This window comes from Tachyglossus aculeatus, chromosome 16, assembly GCF_015852505.1.
Source record: "Tachyglossus aculeatus isolate mTacAcu1 chromosome 16, mTacAcu1.pri, whole genome shotgun sequence".
Classification (NCBI taxonomy): Eukaryota; Metazoa; Chordata; class Mammalia; order Monotremata; family Tachyglossidae; genus Tachyglossus; species Tachyglossus aculeatus.
The window spans coordinates 42,019,026-42,035,356 of NC_052081.1; the positions used below are offsets into that span (position 1 = coordinate 42,019,026).

The 16,331-nt window shown below is 46.3% G+C and overlaps 1 protein-coding gene across 1 annotated transcript in view; it reads left to right on the top strand.

The window, feature by feature from the left end:
- Positions 1-2,155: 2,155 nt before the first annotated feature.
- The window catches only part of CLSPN (claspin), a 35,093-nt gene continuing 20,917 nt past the window's right edge, over positions 2,156-16,331 (top strand). The window contains exons 1-7 of the mRNA XM_038758514.1: positions 2,156-2,229; positions 9,762-9,897; positions 10,714-11,195; positions 12,216-12,377; positions 13,760-13,837; positions 14,051-14,123; positions 15,351-15,459. Coding sequence (XP_038614442.1) covers positions 2,206-2,229; positions 9,762-9,897; positions 10,714-11,195; positions 12,216-12,377; positions 13,760-13,837; positions 14,051-14,123; positions 15,351-15,459 — 1,064 coding nt within the window. The 5' untranslated portion in view covers positions 2,156-2,205. The remainder of the gene's footprint in view (positions 2,230-9,761; positions 9,898-10,713; positions 11,196-12,215; positions 12,378-13,759; positions 13,838-14,050; positions 14,124-15,350; positions 15,460-16,331) is intronic.

Genomic DNA, 16,331 nt, shown 5'->3' on the forward strand with positions numbered 1-16,331 from the left:
CCATTCTTCTTCTTATTATTATTATTATGGGGGAGACAGACAACAAAACCAAACAAGTAGACAGGTCGTGAGGGGATGGGGAAACTTGTGCTTCCCAAGCGCTTAGTGCAGTGCCCTGCACACAGTAAGCGCTCAATAAATCATCATCATCAATCGTATTTATTGAGTGCTTACTGTGCGCAGAGCACTGTACTAAGCGCTTGGGAAGTAATATTATTAGGAAGTGACTTGCCCAAAGTCACACAGCTCAAGCAGCGTGGCTCAGTGGAAAGAGCCCGGGCTTTGGAGTCAGAGGTCATGGGTTCAAATCCCAGCTCTGCCAATTGCCAGCTGTGTGACTTTGGGCAAGTCACTTCACTTCTCTGGGCCTCAGTTCCCTCATCTGTAAAGTGGGGATTAAGACGGTGAGCCCCACGAGGGACAACCTGATCACCTTGTAACCTTCCCAGTGCTTAGAACAGTGCTTTGCACATAGTAAGCGCTTAATAAATGCCATTATTATTATTATTATTATGGGGGAGACGGACAACAAAACCAAACAAGTAGCCAGGTCGTGAGGGGATGGGGAAACTTGTGCTTCCCAAGCGCTTAGTACAGTGCCCTGCACACAGTAAGCGCTCAATAAATCATCATCATCAATCGTATTTATTGAGTGCTTACTGTGTGCAGAGCACTGTACTAAGCGCTTGGGAAGTAATATTGTTAGGAAGTGACTTGCCCAAAGTCACACAGCTCAAGCAGCGTGGCTCAGTGGAAAGAGCCCGGGCTTTGGAATCAGAGGTCATGGGTTCAAATCCTGGCTCCGCCAATTGCCAGCTGTGGGACTTTGGGGAAGTCACTTTGCTTCTCTGGGCCTCAGTTCCCTCATCTGTAAAATGGGGATTAAGACGGTGAGCCCCACGAGGGACAACCTGATCACCTTGTAACCTTCCCAGTGCTTAGAACAGTGCTTTGCACATAGTAAGCGCTTAATAAATGCCATTATTATTATTATTATGGGGGAGACGGACAACAAAACCAAACGAGTAGACAGGTCGTGAGGGGATGGGGAAACTTGTGCTTCCCAAGCGCTTACTACAGTGTCCTGCACACAGTAAGCGCTCAATAAATCATCATCAATCGTATTTATTGAGCGCTTACTGTGCGCAGAGCACTGTACTAAGCGCTTGGGAAGTGATATTATTAGTAAGTGACTTGCCCAAAGTCACACAGCTCAAGCAGCGTGGCTCAGTGGAAAGAGCCCGGGCTTTGGAGTCAGAGGTCATGGGTTCAAATCCCGGCTCTGCCAATTGCCAGCTGTGGGACTTTGGGGAAGTCACTTTGCTTCTCTGGGCCTCAGTTCCCTCATCTGTAAAATGAAGACTGTGAGCCCCCCGGGGGGGGGTCACCCTGTAACCTCCCCAGCGCTTAGAACAGTGCTTTGCACATAGTAAGCGCTTAATAAATGCCATTATTATTATTATTATTATTACGGGGGAGACGGACAACGAAACCAAACAAGTAGCCAGGTCGTGAGGGGATGGGGAAACTTGTACTTCCCAAGCGCTTAGTACAGTGTCCTGCACACAGTAAGCGCTCAATGAATCATCATCATCAATTGTATTTATTGAGCGCTTACTGTGTGCAGAGCACTGTACTAAGCGCTTGGGAAGTAATATTATTAGTAAGTGACTTGCCCAAAGTCACACAGCTCAAGCTGCGTGGCTCAGTGGAAAGAGCCCGGGCTTTGGAGTCAGAGGTCATGGGTTCAAATCCCGGCTCTGCCAATTGCCAGCTGTGGGACTGTGGGCAAGTCACTTCACTTCTCTGGGCCTCAGTTCCCCCGTCTGTAAAATGGGGATTAAGACTGTGAGCCCCCCGGGGGGGGTCACCTCGTAACCTCCCCAGCGCTTAGCACATAGTAAGCGCTTAATAAATGCCGTCATTAACACAGGTCAATAAATGCGAATGAATGAATGAATCCGATTGAATGAATGAACTACCTCAGCCCCAGCCAGGCTTCGCAGGCCCGGGCGGGGCGGACGTCGGGCAACGAGCGCCAAGAGGGCGTCGGCGGCGCCGTGACGTCACGGCGGACGCGCGCCGCCATTGGTCGGAAGGGACGGGGGGGCGGGGCCTCCGGCCGGCTGAGCGCGAAAGCCCGGACCTTGGTGGCGGGAGCCGAGGGGTCCGGGCGGCGGGGCCGGTCCTCAGCCAGCGGGGGCCATGGACGCCGACGGGGCGCCCCAGGTGAGTCGCCAGGCCTCTCCGAGGGGCTGGAAGAGGGAGCGGGCAACGAGACGGCCGGAGGAACTGCAAAGCCCTCCATCGCCGGGGGGGTGTGTGGGGGGGGGGAGAAAAGGCGGGAGACTACAAATCCCAGAGTGCACCGCGGCGCCGTGACTACAAACCCCAGAATGCACCGCGGCGGCCTGCCCACCCGGGGCACGATGTTGGGCGTCAGTGCCCAGTGCCCCCAGGCAAGCCCGCCGAGGCTGCGTCGGGGCTTCGCCCGCTGAGTCTCCGGGGTTTTGGGGAATCCCATTTTTCCTGGGAAACTCCCCACTCCGGGTGGCGCGCTGCATGCTGGGACTCGTAGTTCCCGTTTCTCCTGGGACACGCCTCCCCTCGGATGGCGCGCTGCATGCTGGGACTCGTAGTTCCCGTTTCTCCTGGGAAACGCCCCCCATGGCGCGCTGCATGCTGGGATTCGTCTCCATCCCCCCCTTCTTACCTCCTTCCCTTCCCCACAGCACCTGTCTATATGTATATATGTTTGTGCATATTTATTACTCTATTTACTTATTTTACTTGTACCTATCTATTCTACTTATTTTATTCCGTTAGTATGTTTGGTTTTGTTCTCTGTCTCCCCCTTTTAGACTGTGAGCCCACTGTTGGGTAGGGACTGTCTCTAGACAGTTGCCAATTTGTACTTCCCAAGCGCTTAGTACAGTGCTCTGCACATAGTAAGCGCTCAATAAATACGATTGATGATGATGATGATGATTCGTAGTTCCCAGCGGAGAAGCTGCCACCCCCTTTGGCGTCCTGGCAGCGGAGTCATTCATTCCTTCCTTCCTGAGCCCCTTCCTTCCTCTCCCCCTCATCCCCCTCTCCATCCCCCCCTTATTACCTCCTTCCCTTCCCCACAGCACCTGTATATATGTATGTATGTTTGTACGTATTTATTACTCTATTTATTTATTTATTTATTTTACTTGCACATATCTATTCTATTTATTTTATTCTGTTAGGATGTTTGGTTTTGTTCTCTGTCTCCCCCTTTTAGACTGTGAGCCCACTGTTGGGTAGGGACTGTCTCTATATGTTGCCAACTTGGACTTCCCAAGCGCTTAGTACAGTGCTCTGCACATAGTAAGCGCTCAATAAATACGATTGATGATGATGATGATGATGATTCGTAGTTCCTAGCGGAGAAGCTGCCACCCCCTTTGGCGTCCTGGCAGCGGAGTCATTCATTCATTCATTCCTTCCTTCCTGAGCCCCTTCCGTCCTCTCCCCCTCGTCCCCCTCTCCATCCCCCCCCCTTCCTACCTCCTTCCCTTCCCCACAGCACCTGTATATATGTATATATGTTTGTACATGTTTATTACTCTATTTATTTTACTTGTTCATATCTATTCTATTCATTTTATTTTGTTAGTATGTTTGGTTTTGTTCTCTGTCTCCCCCTTTTAGACTGTGAGCCCACTGTTGGGTAGGGACTGTCTCTATATGTTGCCATCTTGTACTTCCCAACGCTTAGTACAGTGCTCTGCACATAGCGCTCAATAAATACGATTGATAATGATGATGATGATTCATTCATTCCATCGTATTCATCCAATCATATAATAATAATGGCATGTATTAAGCGCTTACTGTGTGCAGAGCACTGTTCTAAGCGCTGGGGAGGTTACAAGGCCTCTTCTAGACTGTGAGCCCGCCGTTGGGTAGGGACCGTCTCTCTATGTTGCCAACTTGTACTTCCCAAGCGCTTAGTACAGTGCTGTGCACACAGTAAGCGCTAAATAAATATGATTGAATGAATGAATGAATTTATTGAGCTCTCACTGTGTGCAGAGCACTGTACTAACACAGCACTATTTGCAGCGTGCTTCAGGTTGTCGAGCCCCTTTTCACAATACCTCTTGCAAACAGGAGGCAGATTCTGCCCAATTTATGCTCCCTAATAGAAAGCTTCTCACCAAGACACTGTGTCAAATGGGCCTTCAGACATTCACTCGAATTTACTGAACACCTACTGTGTGTAGGACACAGTACTAAGCGCCTGGGAGTACACAATACAAATAAAAGGCACGGATCTCGCTCTCAATGGGTTAACAATAAAATGAGAGACATGTGGACATAAATTGTGTGCCTACAGTGGGAGCGGGGGGAAAAGCATAATTCAGCAGTAATGAAGTAAATAACTAAATGACTACATGATACTAAGAATCGTTACACGTATGTAAATGTTAAGAATGACTTTTGGTCCCTGGTCACTGGGGAACTCATTGTCATAGATCTCCTTACATCCAGTCTCCTAGAAAGTCTCCTTCTAGACTGTGAGCCCACTGTTGGGTAGGGACCGTCTCTCTATGTTGCCAACTTGGACTTCCCAAGCGCTTAGTACAGTGCTCCGCACACAGTAAGCGCTCAATAAATATGATTGATTGATTGATCGATCCAACCTCTCCTTTTTCTAGTCTATAATCCCCTCTGCTCCTGGGATCATTTTTCTAGATCCAACCTCTCCTTTTTCTAGTCTATAATCCCCTCTGCTCCTGGGATCATTTTTCTAAAACGTCATCATGCGCGCATAAAAGCCTTCATTGTTCACTCATTCTGCCCCTCTAGACTGCAAGCTCACTATGGGCAGGGAACGTGTCTGCTAATTCTGCTGTATTGCACTCTTCCAAGCGCTTGGTACATTCATTCGTTCAATCGGTCATATTTATTAAGCGCTTACTGTGTGCTGAGCATTCTACTAAGCGCTTGGGAAAGTACAGTGCAGCAACAAGAAGTGACAATCCCTGCTTGCAGTGAGCTCACAGTCTAGAGGGTACAGTGCCCTGCACCTAGTAAGCGCTCAATAAATACCATCGATTGATTCCCCTCATCAAGCAGAAACTGCTACCCATTAACTTTAAGCCACTTTATCAATCTTCTGCTTTTTATTATCCACTCTTTTCTCACCACACCCCAGTTCATACTCCACATGCCTAGTTCACATCTCTCCTACGTCTGACCCTTACTCCTGCCCTTCCTTTGGCCTGGAAAACTCTCCCCCTTCAAATCTGTAGGCCCACAGCTCTCCCTATTTCAAAAATCTTCTGAATTCTCACCTCTAGAAAGCTTTCCCTTATTAATTTTTCCTCTCTTCAAGCTTCCAAACTTTCACCTTATCACTTATGCACCCCCACCTGCCTATGGTACATCTGTGCATATTGAAATACATTCTTCTTTTTAAGCATTTGCTAGGCACTTGAGCCCACAGTGCTTAGTACAGTGCTCGGCACACAATAAGCACTCAGTAAATGCGATTGAATGAATGAACATTTATGTACTCACTACAACCCTCCCAGCATTCATTCATTCAGCCGTATTTATTGAGCGCTTACTGTGTGCAGAGCACTGTACGAAGCGCTTGGGAAGTACAAGTTGGCACCATATAGAGACGGTCCCTACCCAACAGTGGGCTCACTGTCTAGAAGGGGGAGACAGAGAACAAAACATATTAACAAAATAAATAGAATATGTACAAATAAAATAGAGTAAATACATACAAACATATATACATCTATACAGCCATACTTATGTATATATAATAATAATAATTATGGTATTTGTTAAGCACTAACTATGTGCCAGGCACTGTACTAAGTGCTGGGATGGATATAATAATAATAATGATAGCTTAAGCACTATGTGCCAGGCACTGTACCAACTGCTGGGATGGATATAATAATAATAATGATAGCATTTATTAAGCGCTTACTATGTGCAAAGCACTGTTCTAAGCACTAGGGAGGTTACAAGGTGATCAGGTTGCCTCACATGGGGCTCACAGTCTTCATCCCCATTTTACAGATGAGATAACTGAGGCCCGGAGAAGTGAAGTGACTCGCCTAAAGTGACACAGCTGACAAGTGGTGGAGCCAGGATTTGAACCCATGACCTCTGATTTTATTCTCTCAAGCCTTTAATGCAGTACTCTGCACCCAGTAGGCGCTCAAAAAATACTGTCGATTGTTTGGTTAAAGGGAGTATTTTTGGGATGCCTTTGAGAAGCAGCGTGGCTCAGTGGAAAGGGCACGGGCTTTGGAGTCAGAGGTCATGGGTTCGAATCCCAAATCCACCACATGCCTGCTGTGTGATCTTGGGGAAGCCACTTCACTTCTCTGGGCCTCAGTTCCCTCATCTGTAAAATGGGGATGAAGACTGTGAGCCCCACCTGGGACAACCTGATCACCCTGTATCCTCCCCAGCGCTTAGAACAGTGCTTTGCACACAGTAAGCGCTTAACAAATGCCAATTATTATTATTATTATTATTATTCCAAAGCCCACGCTGCTTCTTTAAACTCGATTGCTTCCCCTACCTGTAGTTTATGACGGCAGGGATCGTTTCTTCTACCTATATTTTATTCTCTCAAGCCTTTAATGCAGTACTCTGCACACAGTAGGCGCTCAAAAAATACTGTCGATTGTTTGGTTAAAGGGAGGTTTTTTTGGATGCCTTTGAAGATGGGGAGGGCTGTGATCTGGGATTCAAAGGGAGTTCCGGCAGGCAGCTGGTTAGAGATGGAAGAATTTCCCATCCATGCTGCAGTAATGGTGAGGTCAGGTGTGAAAGGTGCCCAGAATAGTGCAAATAAATATATGCCTGAAACAGATACCCCACTGCTACAGTGATCCCTCAGTGGAAGCTTACCTTAGATCAATCAATCAATCAATCAATCAATCGTATTTATTGAGCGCTTACTGTGTGCAGAGCACTGGACTAAGCGCTTGGGAAGTCCAAGTTGGCAACATCTAGAGACGGTCCCTACCCAACAGTGGGCTCACAGTCTAAAAGGGGGAGACAGAGAACAAAACCAAACATACCAACAAAATAAAATAGAATAGATTTTTAGTCTGTTGTGAGTGTAATAAGGATTGTTGCCCAGAGAGGTGAGGAGTTAGAGGATTCTCTCTCCAAGAACTGATTAATTTACATATTGTTACATTGCTACCTTGGGTTTTTTTTCTTTTTATAGCCTATTCACAACTTCTCTTTCATTGTTCTCTGTATCTACCTTCCCCTATTTAAGATTGTGAGGAGTTAGAGGATTCTCTCTCCAAGAACTGATTAATTGACATATTTTTACATTGCTATCTTGGTTTGTTTTTTTTTTTTATAGCCTATTCACAACTTCTCTTTCATTGTTCTCTGTATCTACCTTCCCCTACTTAAGATTGTGAGCCCCTGTGGGGCAGGGATCACCAGAGAAGCGGCAAGGCTCAGTGGAAGGAGCATCGGCTTTGGAGTCAGAGGTCATGGGTTCAAATGCCGCTCCGCCACTTGTCAGCTGTGTGACTTTGGGCAAGTCACCTCATTCATTCATTCAATCGTATTTATTGAGCGCTTACTGTGTGCAGAGCACTGTACTAAGCTCTTGAGCCCACTGTTGGGTAGGGACTGTCTCTATATATGTTGCCACCTTGTACTTCCCAAGCGCTTAGTACAGTGCTCTGCACACAGTAAGCGCTCAATAAATACAATTGATTGATTGGGAAGTACAAGTTGGCAACATATAGAGACAGTCCCTACCCAACAACGGGCTCACAGTCTGGAACCTGCTGTTGGGTAGGGACCGTCTCTATATGTTGCCACCTTGTACTTCCCAAGCGCTTAGTACAGTGCTCTGCACACAGTAAGCGCTCAATAAATACGGTTGATTGATTGATTGGGAAGTACAAGTTGGCAACATATAGAGACAGTCCCTACCCAACAACGGGCTCACAGTCTAGAACCTGCTGTTGGGTAGGGACCGTCTCTATATGTTGCCAACTTGTACTTCCCAAGCGCTTAGTACAGTGCTCTGCACACAGTAAGCGCTCAATGAATACGATTGAGTGAATAGAAGGGGGAGAACTTCTAGAAGGGGGAGAAGGGAGAGGTAACTTCTCCGGGCTTGTAACCTCATCTGTAAAATGAGGATGAAGTCTGTGAGCCCCACGTGGGACAACCTGATCACCTTGTAACCTCCCCAGTGCTTAGAACAGTGCTTTGCACATAATAAGAGCTTAATAAATGCGATTATTATGCTTATTATTACTCCTGTTCTGAGGGAGAATGGCAGGACTGGGGCTAGAGTCGATGAGCTTTAACTTTCTAGTTCTGTGCCTGGTTCTTAAAACTGTGCTGCTGTCTTGGTAATGCAATGTTGGAGCCATGGAGGGATAAATCCAACTTGCTTATGGGAATTATTGAAGCCTTCCTTCCATGTTCCATATACCACGTATGTGGCATGTTGTTTTCTCCCTTCTGGGTCACAGAGGTTAAGCAGACCTGGTTCACACTTCATTATACCATATTCGGGGGCTTATATCAATCAATCAATCAATCGTATTTATTGAGCGCTTACTATGTGCAGAGCACTGTACTAAGCGCTTGGGAAGTACAAATTGGCATCACATAGAGACAGTCCCCTAAAACTATGACTATTCACACCCTCCTGAGCACCCATTTACAAATCTCCACTTAATTGTTGAACCTCTGTAGTTATAGATAGATGTGTTTGGAATGTAAGCCATGTATGGACAGGATAAGGGTCACTTCTTTATGCTGTACTTTCCAAGTTAGTGTCTGTCTCCCTTTCTACACTGTAAGCTGATTATTGCCAGGGAATAGGTCTGTTAGAGAAGAAGCATGGTATAGTGGATAGAAACCGGGCCTGGAAATCAGGCTCTAATCCTGGCTCCACCACTGTTTGCTGTGTGACCTTGGGTAAGTCACTTCCCTTCTCTGGGCTTCAGTTACCTCATCTGTAAAATGGGGATTGAGATTGTAAACCCCACATTGGAATAGGGATTGTGCTCAGCTCGATTTGCTTGTATCCACCCCAGCGCTTATTACAGTGCCTGGCACAGACTAAGTGCTTAACAAATACCATCATTATTATTCTATTGTACTCTCCCAAGTGCTCAATAAATGCAGTTGGCTGACTGACAAGTGCTTAGATCAGTACACCACACCAAGTGGGTGTTAAATAATAATAATAATGATGGCATTAAGCGCTTACTATGTGCAAAGCACTGTTCTAAGCGCTGGGGAGGTTACAAGGTGATCAGGTTGTCCCAGGATGGGCTCACAGTTTTAATCCCCATTTTACAGATGAGGTCACTGAGGCACAGAGAAGTTAAGTGACTTGCCCAAAGTCACACAGCTGACAACTGGCGGAGCCGGGATTTGAACCCATGACCTCTGACTCCAAAGCCCACGCTCTTTCCACTGAGCCACGCTGCTTCTCCTAAATAAATGTTACTCCTGCAGTTCGACCTTTTCCAAAGTCTCGGGACAGCCATACGATCTTGAGTCACCTTTGCGATTTTTGCCACTGCAGCTTTCAGTCAGCCAGTCACCGGAATTTATTGCACGCTTACTGTATGCAGAGAATTGTACTAAGTTCTTTGGAGAGTCCAGTACAACAGAGTTGGTAGACACGTTCCCTGCCCACAAGGAGCTTAAAGTCTTTGTCAGGGCATTAAGGAAATATTGAATTTTTTTTCCAGATCCGTCCAGAAGTTGAAGATCCCAAACTGGATTTACAGGTTGAAACGAACAGTGATTCAGACAGTGGGCAAGGCAGCTGTGAAACAAGTTCTCCCGGACTCTCCAGGAAAGTAATGGCTCCCCTGAATGATAGAGGTTTGTGATGTCGACTAACTACTCTGTTTTCGGACTAAAGTGCTCACCTTATTCATTCATTCAGCCAGTCAGTCATTTATTGAGCACTTACTGTGTGCAGAGCACTGTACTAAGCTCTTGGGAGAGTACAGTACAACAATAAACAGACACATTTCCTGCCCACAACGAACTTACAGTCTAGATGGATTGGGATCAATCAATGGTATTTATTGAGTGCTTACTCTGTGCAGAGCACTGTACCAAGCGCTTGGGAAAGGGCAGTATAACAGAAAGGGCAGACACGTTCCCTGCTCACAATGAGTTTACAACCTAGAGGGTGAATTCCTCTCGACCTGAAAGCAATGCCTCCTGGATGATTCCTATTTATCTTCCATTTCCGGAGCCGAAACTCCTGAATTGTTTGGAATGTTTTGAAAAATATAAGTTAATTAATTCAGACTAAAATGTAACCGGCACGGCACCAGTGACTCCTACAGTTTGCAAGATGAAATTTTATGAGTGCCACGCCGAGGATTAGAATTGTTTCCTATGTTCAACAGTTCTCCAAAGCATGGATAATTACATTTCTCAATACGAGGCAATTATGTTGTGCTGGGGAAAATGTGGGTTTTAAATGTAGACTCAATTTGATCCACTGTATAATAGTGATTGTTCAGTGGTGTTTGCTAGATTTCACAGGGTAATGTATTTTTATGCTCCATTTATTTGACACGGTATATTAATGATCCCTCTGAGCTAATGCATGTGTTTGCGGGGCAGGGGAGGAAATCCTAAATGATGGAAGGTCGTTTTCTCAAGGGTTTGTGTTTCTCTCAGATTCCGATGAGGAGATTTTTGTGAGTAAGAAACCAAAAGTCAAGAAGGTGCTGCAGGATAGTGACAGCGAAGAGGACAGCCGTGGCTCATCTCTCGAGAAGAGAGATCTGGTGTCTCTCCAGGGGGTAAGTGGGGAGGAGGAGAAGGAGAACGTTTACGCAGAAAACACCCGAAGAGCCAGAAGGATTTTCCAAGCCCTGGCTGACAGCGACGAGAGCGACCCCGGGGAGCCTCCATGTCGAGAAAACTACGGACCCTCGGTGAAATCCGGATCGGCCAACGATGCCTCGGAGTTGGGCTCCCCTCCCGAAAAATCGGTGGACTTGCCTGGGGTGGGGAAGAGAAAATCCAGAAAGGCCAGGCGCGATATTCAAGAAGCAGCAGGAGGCAGAGTGAAAGGAAAATCAAAGAAGAGGCTAGAGAAAGAGGCAAAAAAAATGGAAACCGTTCGAAAGCTGAAAAAAAAAGAAAGCAAAAAGGAGGTATAGTATGACTTTGAAGAACATTTCTCATGCTTTGCCAGGGTGGGTTTAGAGTTTTACTCTCTCCCTTGCACCCCAGGTCCCTGAGCTGAGCACCCCAAGTCCCTCCCCTCCCCACAGCACCTGTATATATGTATATATGTTTGTACATATTTATTACTCTATTTATTTATTTATTTATTTATTTTACTTGTACATAGCTATTCTATTTATTTTATTTTGTTAGTATGTTTGGTTTTGTTCTCTGTCTCCCCCTTTTAGACTGTGAGCCCACTGTTGGGTAGGGACTGTCTCTATATGTTGCCAATCTGTACTTCCCAAGCGCTTAGTACAGTGCTCTGCACATAGTAAGCACTCAATAAATACGATTGATGATGATGATGAAGCTGAGACCCTACCTTTGGATGATCTCTGCTCTCATTTAAGATTTTCAGTTACCCACAACTCTCCCCCCCGTCATCCAGGGCCAAAATAATTTAGGTTCCACTGGCCCCTTGCTGCCCCAAAGCAGGTGGTGAATTCCAAAAGAGGTGTTTTTCCTCCCAGTACAAAGCTTTTGCAACTCAGCCCCAGTCACTCAGCCAAAATTCTGTCCTGTTCAGCTCAGGAGTTTCCATCCCTTTTCAAAGAGTGGCACTTTTTAATTCATCCTTAACTGTGTTTTGGACAGCTTCCTATGTCAACACGGCTTTGACCTTCAAAAAGGAATGCGGTATTAGACTTTAGATTATTAGACCTTGGCTCATGCAACCCCACCTCCCCCGGCCTTTTTACAAAGTTGTCCGAACATCACCTGTAGACCATCCGTTCCCCGTGGACAGGTTTCGTGTCGTCTACCAGCTCTGGTTCTTTTTGTACTTTCCCAAGCACTTAACAAAGTGCTTTGCACGCAGTAAATGCCCACTAAAAACCACTTATTAATCACCCAGATGGTAGTAGACCGTTCCTAATATTGAATATGAGAATGAGCAGAATCTGCCTTTCCGCTGTTTGTTCTGACTTTTCTGTGGCTTTGCTCAGGAGAAAAACGGGAAGCCACAGTTGAATGATAGTGGCTGTCTTCTTGCTGACAAAGACCTTTTTGAGACTGGGTTAGAAGAGGAAAATGACTCCCCCCTGGAAGATGAAGAGTCCTTGGAATCAATCAGGGCTGCTGTGAAAGACAAGGTGAAAAAGCACCAGGTTAGTAAACTGTTACTACTTACTAGCTAACTTGAATGCAGCAGCCTTGGACTAGCTTTTTGATTTACAAATGAATGCAGAGCATGCTGACTGATGGAGATTTTTCAGCTCCTGTTAATTTCGGAAACTGTTGTATAGGTGGCAGACTATCTTGTTTGAAACTAGTGCTCAAGTGCTGTGTTAGGCCTGACTGACAGCAGTCATTGTTCATGCTCACGAAAGAAAAGTCCCATGAGGAGGACTGGTCATTCAGGCATCGCCACAGTTTAGTGTGTAAGCCACACATCCTAAACCATGATTGATTTGATTTTTTAAGAGAGAGTCAAATGGAGATGATACGTTCAAGGCAGGGTATGAAGTTTACACCGCCTCAAACAGACTTCAGGTGTCTTTTTCTATTCTTTTTTTGCCTTGAGAAAACACTGAGAGTCTTGGAGGGGCGAGATTAGGAGAGGAGAGTGTATCTCGAGGGCCTGTCTTCTGGCTCCTTTGAATCAGTCAGACTTCCCTCTTGGGCTCCTCTGGTTCTTGAAAGCCACTCTCCCCACCAGAGGAACTTGAGGAAAACCAGAAGATGTTGAAAGGGAGAGAATCCTGAGGAGCCACTGCTAGTTTAGCTGTGGAATTGTAGCTTCTTGGTGTGTTTTCTAGGCATTGAAGAGATTGGGCATCGAAGCGGGGAGGGGGACTTGAAGGGCCAGTTGTCAAACCCGCCTAGCGTCCAGACCACTCTTTGGCTTCCTTTAAAACAACTCTGCTCCCAGGCTTTTTTCACTGGGATCTCTGGGCAAAGACTGTAAGCTAGGTGTGGGCAGGGAATGTGTCTGTTTATTGTTGTATTGTACTCTCCCAAGTGCTCAGTACAGTGTTCTGCATGCAGTAAGTGCCTAATAAATACGATTCAATGAAGAAAGCAGACTTGAAACCCAAGTAATATTAATAATAGCAATCTTGTATCCACACAAGTGCTTAGCACATGCTAAGCACTTAGCACATACTATAATGGCATTTGGTAAGCTCTTACTATGTGCTAAACCCTGAGTGGATGCAAGATAATCAGGTCAGATGTTGTCCCTGACCCCCATGGGGGTGCACCGTCTAAATAGGAGGGAGAGCAGGTTTTGAACCTCCGTTGTACAGATGAGGAAGCTGAGGTCCAGAGAAGTCAAGTGACTTGCCCAAGGTCACACAGCAGCAGGCAAGTGGCAGAGCCGGAATTAGAACCCAGATCCTCTGACTCCCAGACTCTGTCCGGTAGGACTCGCTGCTGCCCAAGTTTAGAACAGTGCTCTGCACATAGTAAGGGCTTAATAAATGCCATCATTATTATTATTATTAGTGGGAATTTGGGTTTCTAATCCTCGTGCTCTCTTCTCTTTTAGAACAAGGTACTGAATTTTGAGGGCGAACCTCCACTGGCTGAGGAAAGTGAGTCCTTATTTAAAGGACCCAAGAGGAAGGTGAGAAGGGGTGGCATCACACCAACTTTTTCCATTCTCATTGCCCCCTAAAATTTAGAGTGTCACCTCCTTGTGGTTAGGCTGCCTGCCTGAACTGTCTTCCATTCATTCTCCCAGCCCCTTTTCCACTTCCCTCCACAGGAGGAAACTGTAGGGATGAAGTACGTTTTCCTTTCCGGACTGTGCCATCACCATGTCTTGTTTCTCTTTAAGGAGAGGAAGGCCGCGAAACTAAGTAAAGAGGCCATGAAACGACTGCACAGTGAGACCCAGCGCCTCGTTCGAGGTAAAGCGACTTCTCACTACAAGGGCAGGGAACTGTGGAGTAGAACATGTCTACGTTGCCAGGGAAGTCCAAGGGGTGGGAACTGGGTCTCTAGCCAGTACATTTAATGTGCTGTTTCAACGGGTGGGCTGTCACTTGAGTTTGAGCTGATTGATGGTCTGGTGGTTGCCAAGTTTTAGCTAAGATATGATCGTCTGTCCTCTCCAAAAGGATTACCTCATTCTGACACCTCTCCCCATGCTGATTCTGACACTCGAGGGCCTCCACACCTTCGCCAAAAGTTAAATATGTCCCTCCCCGAGCAACAAGGATTTCTCTCCCTACTTGGGCACACTTCTTTCCTCGGGATGGGGTGTTTGTGTGCCTTTCCTACTCAGGATCCTAGCTTTTCTTCTCTTTGAGGGCAGGGATCATATCTTCTAACTCTAGTGTACTCTCCCAAGCGCTTTAGTACAGTACCCTGCATAAAGTAGACTGTAAGCTTCTTGGGGGCAAGGATCTTGTCTACTAAGTCCATTGTACTCTCCCAAGCACTTAGTACAGTGCTTTGCACAAAGTAGACTAAGCTTCTTGCGGGGAAGGACCATGTCTACTAAGTCTATTGTGCTGTGCCAGATGCTTAATATAGTGCCAGTAAGCACTCAGTAAATACGATTAAGAAGGGATCTGGCGAAAGAGTTCAATAATAATAATAATAATGTTGACATTTGTTAAAAACTATGTGCAAAGCACTGTTCTAAGCGCTGGGAAGGATACAAGGTGATCAGTTTGTTCCAGGTGGGACTCACAGTCTTAATCCCCATTTTACAGATGAGGTAACTGAGGCACAGAGAAGTTAGGTGACTTGCCCAAAGTCACATAGCTGACAAGTGGCAGAGCTGGAATTTGAACCCATGACCTCTGACTCCCAAGCCCGGGCTCTTTCTACTGAGCCTCGCTGCTTCCCATGTGCTTCCCGCTGCTTCGATGTGTATTCCTTCCTGTGTGTGGCATCGTGTTCATTCATTCAATTGTATTTATTGAGTGCTTACTGTGTGCAGCACATTTGGGAAGTGTGTTGAGGAGGAGGTTCTAGGAATGGTAGTCGCTTTGTTCTCAGTCTGAATCCATGGGCAGATTCCCAGCCTTGTTTGAGATATCCGCTGCACTTTAAACTCCAGGGGAATTTTGCTTCGGCTCCATGCTTCAGCCTCCAGTTTACACTTCAATCCTATTCTTCTTCCATAGAATCTTCTCTCTCCCTCCCGTACCACATGCCCGAGAACAAAACCATCCATGACTTCTTCAAACGCAGACCTCGGCCTGCTTGCCAAGGAAACGCGCTGGCACTCCTGAAGTAAGGCTCTATCACTTGGGACTGACCTTTCCTCCCACCAGCTAGCTGGGGAGCCAAGGTGCAAGAAGTGAACCCCTCAATTCTGCCACCCGTCGAACACCTGCAGCTTATGAGTGGAGAGAGTAGAAAACTTAGATTGGGTTGTTTTGGTTGATTGGAGACAGCCCTGAGATGGCACCTCTGTTGCTGTCTTCAGTTTAGTGTCTCCTCCCCACTGTCCTAAATCCAGTGCCTGTTTGGTATGAGTTCAGAAGTTAATGCTCGACACCAGATGTAGCAAAATGATAACTGTCATTATCGAAAGGTTAATTGCAGTGCCCCGTGTCTACTGCTACTCTGCTCTCTTAGATTTTCCACTTAGGCATTTTTGATTTATCTATAGTGGATCACTGGCATAATAATAATTTTGGTATTTGTTCAGTGCCAGGCACTGAACTAAATGCTGGGTTAAATAATCAGGTTGGATACAGTTCCTGTCTCATAGAGGGCTCCCAGTCTCAAGCCCCATTTTACAGATGAGGTAACTGAGGTACAGAGAAGTAAAGTGACTCGCCCAAGGTCACATACCAGACCAGTGGCAGACCCAAGATTAGAACCCAGGCCCTCTGATTCCCAGGCCCGTGCTCTTTCCACTAGGCCATACTGCTTCCCTAAAGTATTTGGCTCATCTGGGGTTTGAACCCGGGACCTCTTGCATCCTAAGCGAAAATCATACCCCTAGACCAAGAAGCCCGGATCAAGCTTGGTGGGAATAATTTCATAGGTGACGGGACCTTTAGAGAGGCTATGCTGTTGGCAAATTTATTTTAACGAAGTTGGAACTGCCCGAGGCCATTTATCCCACTGTTCGGTTGTTGGGTATCGGAGTCAAT